The sequence below is a fragment of the Trichechus manatus genome, unplaced genomic scaffold (genome assembly GCF_000243295.1).
Source record: "Trichechus manatus latirostris isolate Lorelei unplaced genomic scaffold, TriManLat1.0 scaffold00038, whole genome shotgun sequence".
NCBI classification, from domain to species: Eukaryota; Metazoa; Chordata; class Mammalia; order Sirenia; family Trichechidae; genus Trichechus; species Trichechus manatus.
The window spans coordinates 5,152,244-5,170,323 of record NW_004443974.1 but is presented as its reverse complement, the minus strand read 5'-3'; the positions used below and the strand labels follow the sequence as shown (position 1 = coordinate 5,170,323).

Sequence of the window (18,080 nt, the reverse complement as noted above, 5' to 3'; positions counted from 1 at the left end):
CTATCTCCACACCTAGAACAGGGCCTGGCATAAGACAGGTGCTCAATTAATATCTGTGGAATGAATGAATGAATGAAGGGCATTTCCTTTGCCACGTCCTACATACGCTCCCCCCTAGGAGATAAGGCAGAGACAGCCCAGAGCCCTCAAAACCTCCAGGTGACGTGGTTGATACCTGCATATGAGATGCTGCTAAATTCAAATTTCTTTACCAACAGATGTAAGGTTAAGGGCTCACACTGCCCTGAAGGTAGTGAGCTCCTGGCGAGGCCTTTGCCTGGGCAGGGGCGTGATCAAGTAATGATGAGGGAGGCCCTGAATCTGCTGAGCAAGTTCCAGATCCTGGGAAGTTAACACTTATAAGAGAGGCAAACAGTGGGCTGGCACATTTGTCATCAGTCCTGGGACTAGTGAATGATGATGATCACCTGATTTGCACTCATATGGTGCTTTACAGTTTGCAAGGTGATTTTTATCTATATCTTATTTTATAGGATTATGCAAAGTAGGTACCATCAGTCCCATTTTGAGGATGAGGAAATGAAAACTCAGAAATTTTCAGTAGCTGAGGGATTTTTCCAGCAATCCCTTGAGCTGTCTCTTAAGTCCTTCTGGCAACTGATCCTACAGCTCAAGTCCAGCTCTCCTCATTTCCTCCAGCCAGAGAGCCTTCACCTCTGTCCTCCACTCACCTGGTCCCAGGTGTCCAGGAGCATGACGTCATCAGTGGCCAGGTCTTCCTGCATGAGCTCTCCTGGAACCTCTTCGATCTGGAGAGGAGTAAAACGGGTTAATGGAAGAGCATCAGCAAGACATTTTCCCTCCCCCCAGTACTTACTGGATCCCTGCCCACCATGAGGAAGTTGCAGAGCCAATTCTGGCCAGCAGGGGGCTCCTTCCTTTCTCTATGCTGTGTGCCATCAGAACTGTTTTTCCTGCCCCTGCCACTGACCGACCCGTTCCTTGGAACCTGCCCCCTGAGGGGAAAGCAGAGGTAGTGACACTGGCAACTCACCACAAAACGTCCGAGCTTGTTGGAGCAGGCAAAGAGTCGAGGAGGGTGGGCATCCATCTTCTTGTCCTTCAGCCGCGGGGACGTGCGGTAGGCGGCCTTTCCACCCAGGGCCTCCCAGAAGCTGTCTGTGAGAGGAGGCCATGGCAGTTCCCAGCCGATGCCACCACCTCCCTAGCACTTCTCATCAGACCCTGGGACAAACTCTGTCCAAAACCAACCAAATCCCCACCCTCCACCTCAAATTCTCAGGAGCCAAAGACAGAAAGGGCCTGAGAGAATTTGAAGGTGATGAAATAGAGGCCCAGAGAGGGCAGAGTTGGCAGTAGACACACAGCCAGGACTACTGGCTTGAGACTGACGATAGCACTGCGAGATGGGAATAATTATCCCCACTCAACAAATGAGATGACTGAGGCTCAGAGAGGTTAAGCAACTCACTCAAGATCACACAACTAGTAAGTAGTAAAACCAGGATGCAAATCCTGTCTGACTCTAACCACATAGTCTTCCATTACACTGCTCTGTCCAAGATGATAGCCACTAGCCACATGTGACTATTTAAATTAATTAAAATTAAATACAATTAAAAAATTCAGTTCCTCAGTCATTCAGTTATATTAGCCACATTTTAAGTGCTCAGTAGCCACATGTGGTGAGTGACTACCAAACTGGATATAGAACATGTCCATCTTCATAGAAGGTTCTATGGGACAGGGCTAATCTAGACCAGGCTGAAAAAACCAGTTGTCATCGAGTCAGTTCCGAATCATGGCGATCCCACGTGTGCCAGAATGAAACTGTGCTCCGTGGGTTTTCAGTGGCTGACTTTTCGGAAGTAAGCGCCTCTAGGTGAACTCAAACCTACAACCTTTTAGTTAGCAGCTGTTTGCACCACTCAGGGTCTCCTAGACCAAGCTACTCTTCTCCATTTCTACTAAACATCAAGCTAGAGGGGATGGGCTCAGAGCAACAGCAGAAAGACTGAGGGATGCTGTAAGAAAGAAGTCTTGACCTTATGTTCTGGAAACAGAACAAGCTTGTGGCATTTCTGAAAACACAGATTCTAAAGATTAGGAGAGACTGCTATCCCTCTGAGGCTGTTATGCCTGCCAACAATCTTTCAAGGCTTCCTAGAATAGCCTTCCCTGACTGTCCAGCCCACACTGAGCTCTCCTTTCTCTAACTCCTGCAGGCCACCCTCTCACTGACTATAGCCCTCATTTTAATTCATTAGGTGGCAGGCACTGAGCAGGGACAAGGATATAGAGGTTCCCAGGGCAGAAGGAATGAAGGGAAACCCAACAGCTGGAGTCCCCAGAGAGAAGCAGGCCTTCCACCCCCAACTCCTACCTGGCTCACTGCCTTCTGCCACCTGCAATGGCTGGGACCCCAGTACCCTGAGCACCTCCTGGGCCCCCGTCTTCTCAGCCTCGCTGGCTCCTGCGCCCACCCACAGGTAGGCGGCTGAAGGGGTTTTCAGGACAAAGGCATCGTTGGAGTTCAGTGCGCCAGCCTTAGGGATCACCTGGGAGGGACAGCACCCCATTAATCAGGAACCAGACAAAAAGCCCTCAGTCCCCCTCCTCACAGCCCAGGAGACCCTGCAGCAGGACTAGCTCTTAGGTGGAGCCTTGGAGGAACACACCCCACCAGAGTGGAGGGCACATATTTTGAACACTGAAGGCCTTAGTTGACTCCCATGAGTCACTAATACACTGTGGCCCGACAAGAGGATTCTCGAATTCTGGACTGCATTAACAGAAGTTGAGTGTCCAGAACAAAGGAAGTAATAGTCTTGTTCTCCTCTAGGCTGCTCAGACCACGCTGGAGGATTATTTCCAGGTCTGCACCTTCTACCATGAAAAAGATGGTAGCCAACTGGAATGCAATCAGGAACAGCATCTAGACTGGAAGGTAGTCAGCTGTCCATTATGGAAGGTGTGTAAGAGGAACTGGGCATCCTTGAAACAGGGAGAGGTCTAAGACATACAATTCTGCGGGCAAGGCAGGAAAGCACAAAAAGCTGCCTAACCCCCTCACCCAACCTCAGGGACCTGTGCCCATAAATGGGCTCACTGAGCCATGGAGGTTTCAGGGAGGTCTGTCCCTCCCTGTGGTTCAGGCCTAGGCATTACCTCAATGGCTCGGGTGGCTCCAGAGCTGCTGGCCCGGACCTGGAAGAGGCGGGTACTGGCAGGGGCAGTCTGCCCACCATCACGGGAAGTGCCACCCTTGTAGATGATCATGGGCTTCCCACCAAACAGGCTCATGAGGTGAGCAGGCTCCTTGCCTTGGACCACACGGCTCTGCAGGGAGGCAGGAGATTGAGTCAGGGAAGGATGGGAAGGCATTAGTTCTTCTGTAAGGTATGAGGCTCACCCCTCCCACATCCAGCCAGCATGGCTCAGGCCCACCCCGTCCCCGTAATGAGGCCAGCACACTTGTGTCTCTGTGTGGTATGGAGCATAATCAGCAGCACACAGGCGCTGGGCAGGGACACAGGAGTTCCAGGAAGGTTGGAAACAGCGCTATTGCCTGAGTTCCCCCAGGGGCACTGTCTGGGATATCCTCCTCCTCCCATGGGGACCTGCCTTGCTGACCCTAAGTCTGGTCCGAGAACCCATGTTTGCAAATATTCCCCTAAATGGAAGCACAGGGATTGTTCATGGACATTCTTCTAGGATGGTGACGTCAGCCCTGGGTATGAAAGCCAGCGGAGTGGTGAGACTAGAGCTTTCCAGATTTGAAGAGCCCCCCTCCTACACAGCCAGTGGCTCCCTAGATGCAGGCTGCAGTCAGGGGCTGGGTGGTGCAAAGGAAGGGGCAAGGAGATCTACGCCAAGATACATCACATCTGCTCCTGCCTGGTGTGACCACCTAGTTCCAGATAAGCTTTGTTGCCCTGGCTAATTAAATCTAGAACATAATCTCATGCGTATGTTTGATTTATTGTAGTGACTTTCCACTTTGATCCACCACTGCCTGGTTAGAGCTCAAATCCCATCTCCATCCTGATGGTGAGAACTTGGAGACGTGACTCAGCAGCTCAGGTTCTTCATCTGTAAAATGGGCCCAAGAATGCTACTCCCAAGGCCATTGCTGGGGTAAAATGAGGTAAGACATCAAACATCTCTTAGTATCCAGCCCTCAGAAGGGCACCACTGTCAGAGTTAAAAGTCAAGGCACCAACCCCGGATCCAAATCTTGAGCCATGTCCACTCCAAGGGTAGGATGGAGGAAGCAGAATTCTTGTCTGCTTCCCACATGTCTCTGCTGCCCTCCAGGGCCCCACACTATAGCCAGAGTGACCTTTTAAACCCACAAATCCCTTCGTGTTAGATTTACCATTCAGCAACTTCCTGCTGTCCTCAAGATCAAGGTCAACATCCTCGCTATGACCTCTGGTGTTCTGGCCCCTTTAGCATCTCTACGGCTCATATGGTGGCACTTTCCCCCTCGCCCTATATCCCATACTCTCTCCTAACTCAGGGCCTTTGTATAGACTGTTTCCTCTGCCTGCAATGCGCTCTCCTTCATTCTTTGCCTGGCCAAATCCTACTCATCCTTTAGGCCCTAGCTGAAGAGTCCCTTTCTCAGGGGTGCATTCTCTAATCTAATTAGATCCTACCTGGGATTTATATCATTTTCATTCAATACATACAACAATGTGTGACCACACATTCATTTGTATGCAGGTTTGTTGAATGACTATGTCCCCGCTAGACTATAAACTCCATCAGGCAGGGCAGTGTTTGTGAGTTCACTGCTACAGTCAGTGTCAGGCACATGGAAGCCCTGGGTAAATATCTGTTACATGATTGGATGGGTGGATGGATGGATGGATGGATGGATGGATGGATGGATGGATGGATGAATGGATGGATGGATGGATGGCGGACAAATAGACAAGGCCCAGAAACGCAGTTGATCAGGCTCACCTGAACAGGGGTACCTCCCAGTTCCTCATCCAGCTGAGCGGTCAGGATGGCAGACGCAGCAACCTCATCCTGAGTAGATTGGGCGCCCTGCCTAGAAGAGGGAAGTGCTACTCAGCCTCTCCCTTGCCCTGGGCCTGAGAAACCCTCACATCTCCACATTACAGGTAATGAAACTGAGATACAGAGAGGAAAAAGGCCCTCTAAAGACCAACCAGAGCAAGGAAGCAAGCCAACATTCCACACTTACAGCTTTTTTTCTTCTTACATAGATCTGAGCATAGAGAATGGATTCGCTTATGCTAAATGTCCCCCACATGGGACTGGATGGGTCATCTCATCCTGGATAGCCACAAGGGAAGGTGCTCTAAGACTCAAGTCCAAGATGAGGAATGGTGGCCAGGACATGTCTCTGGGTAGAAAGGCAGGTCGGGGACAGCAAGTACAACGGGTGCCTATTTATGGGAAAAGGCATCAGCGGATTTAGCTTCACGTGGACCCATGGAGAGAGGTCCACAGGGATGTTCACCAAAAGGTCAGTGGTGATTTCTCTGAGAGGCAGGATTTAGGGAGATGTTGGCGTTTAACCCCACATCTTCCTATATTGTCTAAATTTCCCATAACCAATATGCTATCTGTATAATCAAACAATCTGAAAAATCAATGTGCTGATGCAGCTAATAACAAAAATGCCCTCTTTTGAATTTTGTATCACGTGCATGTATCACCTGCTTTTAGAACTCTGGGGCTCTCAAATTGAGCGACATTCTATAAAATAACTGGCCAGTAATCTTCAGAAGTGTCAAGGTCATGAATGAAAAGGAAAGACTGAAGAACTGTCACAGATTGGAGGAGACTAAGGAAATACATAGAGCCCTGATGGCTTAGTGGTTAAAGAGCTTGGTTGTTAACCAAAGTCAGCAGTTTGAATTAACCAGCCCCTCCTTAGAAACCCTATGGGGCAGGTCTACTCTGTCCTATAGGGTCGCTATGAGTCAGAACACCTGGACAGCGATAGGTTTGGTTTTCTGGAAGGAGACACACATGATGACTAACTGCAACATGGGATCCCGGATTCAATCCAAGACCAGAGAAAGGATATTAGTGGGAAAACTGTGAAATTCAAATAAGGTCTATAGATTGGTAAACAGTATTGTGTCAGTGTTAATTTCCTGGTTTTGATCATTGCACTACGGTTGTGTAAGATGTTAACATAAGTAAAGCTGTGTAACAGGTAGAGGGGAACTCTGTGCTATTTTTGCAACTTCTCAGCAAATCTAAAATTATTTCAAAATAAGTTTAAAAAACAATAATCTAACAGGCAAAAATCAAGCAAACAAAGTTTAGGATCACATAATAAGAAAAATATAAATTAAAAGTACACCGAGAGACCATTTAATAAACTATAAGACTGACAAACATCGAAAAGTCTGACAACGCATTCTACTGATGAGGCTGTGGGGAGACAGGTTCTCTCAGACATTGCTGGTGGGAACACTACAAACCCTATCAAGGGAAATTGAGTGCTACCTATCAGAAATGACAAGTGCATTTACTCTTTGACCAATCCCACTTCTGGGAACTTACCTCACAGGTATTTCTGTACACATTCAAAATGACATTTGTTTAAGGTTACTAATCACAGAATACTTGTAACAGCAAAAGCCTGGAATCAACCCAAATATGCATCAACAGGGAATTTGTTAAATAAACTACAGTACAGTCATGCAGTAAAGCAATGAGGAAGCTCTCTATGTACTGACACAGACTGATCTCCAGGAAGCAATAAGTGAAAAAACAGGTACAGAACAGTATACATAGTATGCCGTCTTTGTGAGAGAAAGGGAGAGAACTAGGAATGGAGAGTAAAGAGTAAATAAAGAATTACTGGAAAATATACAAGAAACTAACAAAAGCAGTCACCCATGGAGGAGTAGCAGTTGAGGAATGGGGTGGAAAGGGGCAGGGGTGGGAACAAGATTTTTCAATAAATACCTTTTTATTCAGTTTTAACTTTTGAATCTTATGAATGTATTATCTATTTTAAAAGAATTAAAAGTATTTTTTTTTAATTTAAAAAAAAAAAAAAAGAAAGGATAAACACTGAAGTGTACACAGTACTTAGCTTAGCATGGGATTGTGGAGAGATTTGTCTGCTTGTTTGTTTCTCCCTATTCACCACTTCTCCTACATGGATATGTAATATTTTTCTAAGAATAGGTTTAAAAGTTGTTTTGAGAGATAAAACAAGTGGGTTGCCCCGTGGACAACAGCCTTTTCCAGTGGAGTGTGGCTGTCTCAGACCCACAAACCCTGACTTCCCTCAGACCTGCAAACTCACTGCCCTCCCCGGTGCTGCTATGCTCATGGCCCAGTCAGTGCAATCCCATGCTCCCACCAACGGCCCCAACACACACATGCACCAGATGGCCCCAAGCCCTCACCAGTTGTAGATGATCTGTCCCTGGCGGCCACCATGGCGGTAGTTGTACAGAATGATGTAGCTGTCACCACCGTAGAACTGCCCGTATGTGGCAGGGTCCACAGGCACTTTGTTGGATCCTTCAATTCTCCAGATCTGCCACAGCAAAGCTAGGTCAGTATCCATTCAGCAACCCCACCCCTCAATTCAGCCCAGCTGGGAAACCACAGCATGGTGGATCGTGGTTAGACAACAGGACAAGCTTTTGATACGTGACATCACTCAGGTTCAGACTGAAATTAAATAATTTACCCAAGTCACAAAGCCATTAAGTGGCAGGGCTGGGATTCAAACCCAGGTCTCCTACTCCAGATCCTTACACCACAGGGACTGAGACCTACATAGTAGGTGCTCAGAACATGCTCTTAAGGAGTGCAGCACAGTGAGAGTTAAGAGCACAGGGACTGAGCCAACAAGACCTGGACCCAAATCACGCTGTACCCCCTTAAAGGTTTTGTGATCTTGGGCAACTTGCTTCACTTCTCTAAGCCTCAGTTTCCTCATCTGAAAAATAGGGATAATAAGAGTACCTACCTCAAAGGGTAGTTGTGAGGACTAAATGATCATTCATAAAAATCTAGCACAATGCCTGGCATAGGGTGATAGCTCTGTAAGTGGCAGCAGCTCTTATACATTATTGTTATCACTGAGATTACCATTATTCATATTATTATTGAAGCGTCTGGATTTTATAAGTCACTTCCAGAGGCAGGGTCATCCCTAGGTAACCTCAGGATGACCCCTGCTGCTGGCAGATCTTATTGCAGAGCTCAGGTGACAGTTTAACAACACAGTTAGAGGCCCTGCAGCGCCACCTGGTGGTTCTGCGAGACACTAAGGCCTCGCATCTCTGGACCTTGAAAATTCTTGAGGATGATGGAGTAGTATTAAATCCCATCATCAAGTGACCATCATCAAACCCTCGTCACCAGAGGAGGAAAGTGAGGCTCAGAGTTTAAGTAATTTGCCTAAGGTCACAAAGCTGGGCTAGCAGAGCTCTTTCCACACTGCTCCACCTGAATATTTTCATTATACTCCCCTCCCACCAAGGTAATTAATAATCAATCAATGATGACTAAAGCAATAGTAAATAAAAATGAACACTTTTGCTACTTCTACCATGATGAATGGAATCAATGTTTGCCTGAGGTGCACTCTACCTCATCAATATCTCTGAACATCCCTCTGCCTCTCCATCTTCACTGTGACCATCCTGGTTGCTATCACTGTGAAGGCTGCCCAACACGCCACTCTTTCTGTGTTCCCATGATTCCCTGTGCTTGCCTCCAACTGACCGTGGCTGTGGTCACCTCCCTTCCAGACCAGGCACTCCTCAGGGGCAGGGTGGGGTCTGAGGCACTGGCTCAGGGTCTTAAACAGAGTCAGTGTTCAAGATGTCAGTTGAAAACATTAAGCAAAACAAAAGAGCCTCATCCACCAAAACTGTGGCCAAATCTCACAGAAAAACATCCTCAGGGCAGGAGGCAGTCCTTAGGCTAGAGATGCCAGGAAGGATCAGGGGCGAGGCCTCGACCACACCCACCACCAGGCCTGGAGGTACCTGTTTCTGGCCTGTGCCATCGTCATCCATGCCGTGCTGGGCGGCCATGGCAGTGGAGGTGTGCAACGTGGCAGCGTCGAAAGGCACCCGCTCCACATTAGCAATGTGGCTGGAGAGGTAGGCCAAGCCTGGGCCATCCGTCTGGTCTGGGTCCCGCCAGTTCTTGAAGAACTGCTTGAACAGTGGGGTCTCACCACCCTCAGGAAGGACTGAGACCTGGGAAGGGGAGAGGCAGGAGTAGGATGGGACAGGGATCGAGACCCCCCCGAGGACAGAGCCACCCAGCAGGCGTTTTCAGGGGAGACTCAAATCCCCAGTCCACACTGATGGTGGGACACTCCCTCCAACCCAACCCATCACCACCCAAAGTGGACCCATCCCTCACCTGGCCTCCAAGACTCACCTGGGTCTGCTTGCGGTAGCCCATCTTGGAGATGAAATCAGAGGCCGTTCTGAGGGCAGCCTTCCTCTCCTCCATGTTGGCCTGCTTGCCTGTGGGCAGTCAGGGGGAGAGAGGGTGATGGAGGGTTAGGGGCCTGTAATTGGGGCTGCAGCCTAACATCCGATGGTCCAGGGACTCCTACTCCTGGGGCCTCAACTTCCACATCATGGAAAGGATCAGTCAAACTTCCCTCCCTCCCCTTCTTAGACTGGATAGCCAAGGCCAGAGACTCCTGGAGTTGACTGGTTGTAGAGCTCCAGGGGGTCCAGCCGGATGTCCTGGCCAATGGCAGCAACCACAACAGCCATAATAACAGCCGCATCCATTTATTGACAATGTACTTTGTGCTCAGAACTATACATAGGTTATATCATTTAATCCACACAACAACCTTACGTGACAAAGAGCATTAGTATATCACCCTCATTTTATATATAAGGAAATGGGGGCTTAGGTTAAGTGACTTGACCAAGGCTACTCAGCAAGCAGAAAAACTGGGATTCAGACTCTGCCCCTATCGACTCCAAAGCCTATTCACCATGCACTCAGGCCTCCCTCATCTCCCTGGGCTGTCTGTCCATAGCGAGGGGGCTCCTCCCCACTCCACAGTGCAAAGCTGCCCCAACCCAAGAGTCTTCCCGTGCCAGGTGAGCTCCCAGCCAGCAAGTGCTTCTTATCATCAGCTAGCCCAGGGCCTGGGGGAACCAGATAAAAGTAGTAATAGCCATGAGCTCACTCTCTCATTCCCTGCCCTCCTGATGCCTCCTTCCCTTTCTGACCTATTCTGTGGACTAGCAGAAGAGCCAGCAGGAGAGAAGGGTCCTCAGAGGACATCTGGGTCAACATTTTCCAACAGCATTCCACAATCAGTCCCACAGGACACTCCGCAGAGTTCCATGAACCTCTGATACAGGCAATCCCAGGTTATGAACGTCCAACTTATGGACAACTCTTACCTACTAACAGACTGCCATAAAGCCTATTGAATTAAAAATTTGAGTTAAATACAATGGTTCGTAATAACAAACGCATGCACTACTTTGTGACACTCATGGAAACACTGCATGGCTTCAGCAGTTTGTTGGCTTGAGGAAGGAGAATGCCATCCACCATTTTAAGTCATATCACATTGCCATTAACACTGTGTTGAGTGTGTAACTTTGTAAGTGGCTTAAATTTTCCTCTTATTTATCCTTGTAATCATGCCTCTCAGGCATAAATCTGATGTAAGCTGGTGATGCATCAAAGGAGGGGAAAAGAATCACGACTGAAGAACTAACAAATGAAGACCTTATGGAACTAGAGAAGCAGATGATAGCATCTGAGGAAGAAGACCAGAACCTAAAAACTCCAGAACCAAAAACATCTTTGACAAAAGAGTTAGCTGAAGGCTTTCCTTTCATTGAAGCAGGGATGGCAAAGTTAGAGGGGCAAGATCCTAATACAGAGAGGTTCACCAGAGTTTACCATACAGTTACCAAGAGCCTCAGCTGCTACAAGGCCATTTTGACAATAAAAAGAAAAGCTCTGTACCAGGACTTCGAAGCGGTTCAGTCATGGCCAACGGAAACAAGGGCAGTAAGGGCAGCTTACGCATTGCATAGCAACCAAATCTTCTGTGGGACAGATTTTGACCCAAGTAGGATACAGGCAGTCAAGCCTCGCTCAAGGGCGGCGGCTGACCGCACTGCTTTGAACGCGTGTCGCTCTCCACAGTCCTGCTGATAATCCAATCTCTCACATCGATCCCCAAAGTTTCAGGAGCCTGATGCGGGAAACTGAATTACTGGCAAGACTGTGGAGAGCGACACTGCACAGTCGGCCGCCATCTTCAAGCAGGGCACCGCTGCCTGTTTCCTACTCAGGTCAAAATCCAACACACATGAGATTTGGTTGCTATGCAACACTTATTTTGCTGCCCTTGTTTCCATCGGCCATGACTGAACTGCTTAGAACTGATTTGAAGCCCTGCTCTATACAAACCTCCCTTGATGCCTACTTCAAGAAACTGACTCCAGTAATAACCACTACCCGCCCCCTCCAGCAGCAGGATCAAACTCTGACTCTCCAGAACCAAGTCCATCCTCTCCAACACCAGGCCCATCATCTTCAAAAGTAGCCATCTCTCCATCATCTTCCTGCATCATTCAGTTATTAATGTTATTATAATGTTACCTCACAAATGACTCTTCTGGTATGCAAGACTTCCATGGAACGAGAGTGTTAACTTTAATCATGATCATTTTTCTTTTTCTTTTTTTTCTATCTAAACTGTTTTAAGAACTATTTCTTTAATTTTGTTTTATAATACTGTACAGCTACACAGAAACTCTGGTGGGGAAGTTGTTAAGAGCTACAGCTGCTAACCAAAAGGTCGGCAGTTCGAATCCACCAGGCAGGCGCTCCTTGGAAACTCTATGCGGCAGTTCTACTCTGTCCTATAGGGTCGCTATCAGTCAGAATTGACTCAACAACATTTTTTTTTTCAGTATATCTACACACATACACACACAGATTCTCTCTCTCTTTAGTATGTACCGTCCTGCTTCCGTTATTATTGTTATTACATACTGTATTATTCTGTTTAAGATGTTTTAGTGTATCTGGAAGTGTTTCTTAAGTGTGTATATGCTTAGAAAGGTAAAATATATACTATATACTAAGACAAACATTTGACTAACTGATACTAAATAACAACCATACGTACCTGTCCCGACTTAAGCTACAAACATGACTTAAAGACAGATTTAGAAACAGATCTCGTTTGTAACCTGGTGTCTGCCTGTATAGTACTTCCCAAACAGAAATCAGATTACCCCCCTGAAAAGCCTGTACGTACATTAGCAAATTTTAATTTTAAATTTTAATTTGCTAATGTACATAGGCTCTGAAAACTCCAACGAGAAACAAACTTGTTTAACATTATTTAACCTTGTGCTGTCCATGAACTTATTTGACCAGAGAACTTTTATTTTTACGTGATGCCAAATTAACCTCTCAGAGAATTGGTCTTATGATACACTTGGGAAACATGACTTTGAGCCCAAATAGGAAATCTGTGATCCAGAGAAGGTAAGTAAATTGCCCTAGATCACACAGGGAGTCAGCTGCAAAGCCCAAGACTCCTGCTTTCCATTTAGAACCCTTCCACCGCACCGCAGGGTACCGTGAACACAGACTCAACCCTTCCTTCTGAGCCGAGTGCCTGGACGGCTGTAGGAGTTTCTACCTGTTATAGATTGAATTGTGTCACCTAAAAAGATATAGAGTCATGCATCACTGAACATCCACAATACGTACTGTGAAATAGGATGTTAATGTGATTTGGATTATGCTGTGCGAGTACCATATTATGAATGAAGGTCCTTTCAGGCATTTGCTTCCAGAATAAGGAGGTTTCATCCATATTAAAAATTTGCTGGGGCAAATAACCTCCCTCTACCATTAGTTTATCTAAGGTTTCAACAGATTCTTCTGCTGCCTTCACAGCAGCACTCACAGGCTCACCACTCACTTTTTCATTATGCAGTGAAAAATGTTGTTTGAAGCACTTGAACCACCCAAAGCTAGCACTAAACTCAATACTGTAGTCTGGTCCTGCTTTTTCTTTAAGCATCTCAAACAAGCTTTGTATCTTAGCAGTGATCGTCAACATGCTGAGACAGATTGCTTTTGTGTTTGGTCCTCAATCCACGTCATTAGCAGTTTCTCCATATCTGATATAGGTCTCTCTTTTCACATTTTCCTTAGCCTTGTAGCTTTCAGTGGAGTTTTAACAGCTTGGAGAATTTTTTGTTTGTTTTTGAGGATCGTCATGATTGTCAAGTATGAAATGCCTAAATCTGCTACATCCTGTTCTCTGATTGGGATTTCTGAACTCTATTACAACCTTACAGGACCACGGACATATATGCGGGCACACGTTGCCTGAAAAGACCTTCTGTGGCATGTGACTGTACTGAAGTCCAAATCCCCAGTACCTGTGAATGTGACCTTGTTTGGACATAAGGTCTTTGAAGATATTATCAGTTAAGTTAATATGAGGTCATACTGGAGTAGGGTGGGTACTAATCCAATCTGAGTGGTTTCTTTATAAAAGAGAGAAGAGGCATAGAAATACATAAGAGACAGTCTTGTGAAGATGGAGTTATGCTGCAAGCCAGGGAACGCCTGGGGCCACCAGAAGCTGACAGAGACAAGAAAGGCTCCCCCACAGCCTTTGGAGATAACGTGATCCTGCCGACACCCTGAATTCAGGCTTCCAGCCTCCAGAACTGTGAGACAATAAGTTTCTGGTCCTATAAGCCACCAGTGTGTGGTACTGTTACAGCAGCCCTGGGAAACAAATATACCACCCAAGGTCCTGAAGGCTGGTTGGAACCCCTGTCCCCAGTACCTTTCCAGACGAAGATTTTCCTATCAGTGCCATGGTCCAGGATGAAGCAGTCCTCTGACCTCAGGGCCCCCTGGGCAAAGGGGTTCTCATCAGCCACAAGGGAGACCACCATGGTGCCTGCACCATTGGAGACCTGAGGGATGAGGGAGAGAGAGCCCAGCCCATGAGTGTCTGCAGTTACCCCCTTGTGAGACTTCCACCATCTCAGCCTACCCAGTGGGTGTCCCCAAGCCAGCACATGGGTTGATCCACATTACCTTCCACCCCAAAAGACACTGCAGAGTAAAACCTGGACTTTTGCCCTCAAGATCTGAGGCCCATTTATGTTTTCTTTTTTACTTTTCTGCTTTGTCAAAGCCACATCTGCTAACTCAAACCCAGGGGTTGTTGTAACACGCACATGTTGGAAACGGCACATTGAAAACAAAGGGAAGATAAAATGCAGGAATACGGGTGGCACAGGAGAATAACTGCATAATTTGCTGGGAAGATATCAATCTCATTAGAAAAAGTAGAAAATATAAGGAGCTGAATGCAATGTGGTATCCTGAATTGGATCCTGGAACAAAGAACTGGGAATAGTCCATAGCTGAGTTAATAATATTGAATCAATGTTAATTTCTTAGTTTTGAGAATGTGCCACAGTTATGTGAAGATATTAAGGAGAAGCTGGGTAAAGAGTATATGGGAATTCTGTCCTAACTTTTCAAATTTCTGTAAACCTAAAAATTATTCCAAAATTAAAAGTTCATTAAAAAAAAAAGAACTTTAAAAAAAAAGTGTATCATACTTGCCAAAATTCAAAAGATTGACAATACCCAGAAGGCTCTGAGTAAAGAGGCACTTTCATACCACTGGTGAGGGTAATTTGAGATCCCTTTTGGAGTACAGTTTAGTAATAGGTATCAGAACTTTAAATAATAAATGTTCTATACTTCTTGAACACTTACTATGTGACAGTCACTGTTCTAAGCAATTTATGTAACTCATTTAATTCTTGCAACAACCCTATGATGGTTCTAGTACTATTCCCATTTTATCCATAAGGAAACCAAAGCACAGAGGGGATAAGTAACTTTCACAGCTAGGAAGTACCAGAGCTGAGATCTGAACCCAGGCAGACTGACTCCAGACCAGTATTTTTAGTTACTGACTCATTATTTGGTCTGTGATCCAGCAATTCCATGTGCAGGAACTTGCCCTAATGCCATACTTAGTGCACAAGAGGGATTGTTCCAGTGGGAAAAGGTGGAAACATCCTAATGTCCATCAATTAAGGACCTGCTTAACTTCTTACATTTATAAAACAGAATACTATATATCTGTTAAAAAGGAACATGCAGATCTCTGTTTGTAGACGTAGAAAGATATTCCTGACCATGTTGAGAAGAAAAAAAAAAACAGCCACAGAACAGCATGAATAGTTTGGATCCGTTTATAGGTTTAGAGATGGAGAAGTGTGTAGTCTGATGCAGAAAGACATCTGGATGTAAATTCACCCAAACGATAACCCTGTAACCTGTTCCAGAGGCCCCTTTTACTCTCTTCTCTGGAATAGCTTCTGTATTCACTAGTTTTTCTATACTGAGTATTGTTACTTCTGTAATTAAGACACTTTTTTTTTTTTTTTAATTTAACACTGATTATCTTAAACTAGGAGTCCTGGTGGTGTGGTGGTTAAGTGCTTGGCTACTAACCAAAAAGGCTGTGGTTCAAACCCACCAGTCACTCTGTGGGAGAAAGATGTGGCAGTCTGCTTCCGTGAAGATTACAGCTTTAGAAACCCTATGGAGCAGTTCTACTCTGTCCTATAGGGTCGCTATGAGTCAGAATCCACCTGACGGCAATAGGGTTTATCTTAAACTAGTGAAATTTCGTTTTATATTCTTTAGTATTGATCACAATACAGAAGTATTACCTTATAATCAGAAAAAAATAAATAACATGGTTTTTATTTGGAGGCAATGAGAATCTGTACTCCCATTAAATGAACATGACATGGGTGCGTCTGCAGTTTGTCATGTTGTCTTATTCTTAGTGCAGAAAGGCAAAGGAAGTACATGAGTGTCCACTGGAAAGACGAGGAAGCCAAGGCCCCCCCCAGGGATTCTTTGCTCAAGGTTCCACAGCAGTGGAGCCCCACGCTCCAGGGGGACAGAGCGTCCACCACTAACCTTGTAGAGCTTGGCCAGCTTGCGGTTGGCTGTATCTTCCTTGGCTGAGTCCTCGGTACCTGGGAGTAGATCCGGCTTAGCACCCAGCACCTGCAAGAGAGGGAAGATGGTTAGAGGAGGTGGTATGAGTTCCTGGCAGCCTCCTCCCATCCCTCCACCCCCACCCTAGGGAGCTCCTCAGGCAGGCAGGGTCCACTCAGGCATCCAAAGCAACCCTTCACGTCACGTGGGGCAGTACTCCCCTCCAGAGACGCCCTGCATCTGCTCCTAGGCCCCCTGTTGTGGGGGGAGCTCAACCAGACCTGCCTGTCAAAAGTCCTTCCCTTTCAGCCTCTCTGTCTTTTTAAGAGCTCTGAGAGAACACAGCAACTCCTCTGTCACCAGGATGGCCCTTCAGGTATTTAAAAAAAAAACAAAAACAAAAAAAAACCTGTTGCTGTCAAGTCAATTTTGACTTATGGCGATCCTGTGTTACAGAGTAGAACTGCTCTATGGGGTTTTCTTGGCTGTAATCTTTATGGAAGCAGTTGCCAGGCCTTTTTTCCATGGTGCCTCTGGGTGGGTTGGAACCATCAACCTTTAGGTTAGTAGCAGAGGGCAAACCATTTGCACCACCCAGGAACCCTTCAGATATTTAGTATATTTATTTCCTCCTAGGCCTTCTAACAACATCAACAATGATAACTACAAATACTGAATACCTTCTACCACATGCCCTTAAAGACCTCATTTAATCCTCACACTCCCTCTAAGAGGAACAGATTATCATTCCCATTTTACAGAAGACAAAACTGAAGTCCAGAGACATGAAGTCATTTGCCCAAGATCACACAGCTATTAGATGGCTAAGCCAGGATTTGAACTCAGATCCCTGTGACTTCAGAGCTTATTTTTACTTCTTTACTCTGAGCTGCCTCCAGCCTCAACAGCCCCACTACTGCCCCTCCCAAGCCATGGTTGGTGTCCAGGCTCCTCCCCATAATAATCACCTTCCTCAAGATACATGGTTTATTTCTATTCTTCCTAAAAACCAGGACTGGAAGCCCCATACAAGTGGGATCCAAGTGGCACGAAGGAGAGCTCATGGTCTCCTCCCTTGCCTGGTGCACTTTGCCTCTATTGCTGTATCCTCAAAGCACAATGCCTGGCAGTCCCATCATGCAGTTAACTAGACGGGCCATAAACTACCAGGAACAGTGAAAGGAGGAAAGAGGGGTTTGACTCTCAGTTTTCTCTTTCTGATCTGACTTCAGTGCCAGGCTTGCCCTCAGGGAATGCTGAGGAACCCTCCACCTCAGCTCCTTCCAGAAGACTTGGGCTTCCCAGCTGGATGGTGTGGCTCACAATTCCTAGCATGCACTGGGGTCCTAGGATTCTAGCCCCACTTCTCAGGGGAGTCTGGGAGTTGCCCAGGAAGCCACTGTTCCCCACTTCTAAATAGTTCCCACTTGGTAAAAAGCAAACTGTTCATCTTTTCACGTCGCCATAATGGTGCCCATGAACATCCTGGCCAACACTCTTAAGAGCATCAATAATGCTGAGAAGAGAGGCAAACATCAGGTTCTCATCAGGTTGTGCTCCAAAGTTATTGTTCAGTTTCTAACTCTGAGGATGAAGCATGGTTACCTTGGCAAATCTGAAATTAATGATCACAGCGTTGGGAAAATTGTTGTGAACCAAAGGCAGGTGCGATGATTAATGTTATGTGTCAACTTGGCTGGGCTATGATCCTCAGTGGTTTGGCAGGTGCTCTTCCATAATGTAGTCACCTTCCATTTTGTGATCTGATGTGAGCAGCCAATCAGTTGAAAGGGGGGTTTCTTTGGGGGTGTGGTCTGCCTCCAGTATATTAATGGATGTTCTGGCAAAGCTCATTTTCTCCCTTGACCCTGCACTCTTCTTATTGCCTGGTCTCCAGTTCTTGGGATGTCAGCCTGTAGAAGTCTCCAGCCTGCTGCCTGACCTGCACATTTTGAATTCACCAGGCCCTGCAGCCCCATGAGCAAGCAGAGGTCTCCAGTCCGCCACAGATCCATGGATTTGGGACATGCCAACCCCTACAATTGCATATGCCA

At 46.4% G+C, this 18,080-nt stretch overlaps 1 protein-coding gene across 6 annotated transcripts in view; it reads right to left on the bottom strand.

The window, feature by feature from the left end:
- GSN (gelsolin) overlaps window positions 1–18,080 on the bottom strand; it is a 68,884-nt gene that overhangs the window by 2,186 nt on the left and 48,618 nt on the right. For all 6 annotated transcript variants that reach the window (XM_012555314.2, XM_023730667.1, XM_023730668.1 and 3 more), the window contains 10 exons: window positions 16,006–16,095; window positions 13,832–13,964; window positions 9,397–9,485; window positions 8,994–9,209; window positions 7,395–7,528; window positions 4,954–5,044; window positions 3,151–3,321; window positions 2,366–2,540; window positions 1,016–1,140; window positions 693–770 (listed from right to left, as the gene is read on the bottom strand). In XM_012555314.2, the coding sequence (XP_012410768.1) occupies window positions 693–770; window positions 1,016–1,140; window positions 2,366–2,540; window positions 3,151–3,321; window positions 4,954–5,044; window positions 7,395–7,528; window positions 8,994–9,209; window positions 9,397–9,485; window positions 13,832–13,964; window positions 16,006–16,095 (1,302 nt within the window). The remainder of the gene's footprint in view (window positions 1–692; window positions 771–1,015; window positions 1,141–2,365; window positions 2,541–3,150; window positions 3,322–4,953; window positions 5,045–7,394; window positions 7,529–8,993; window positions 9,210–9,396; window positions 9,486–13,831; window positions 13,965–16,005; window positions 16,096–18,080) is intronic.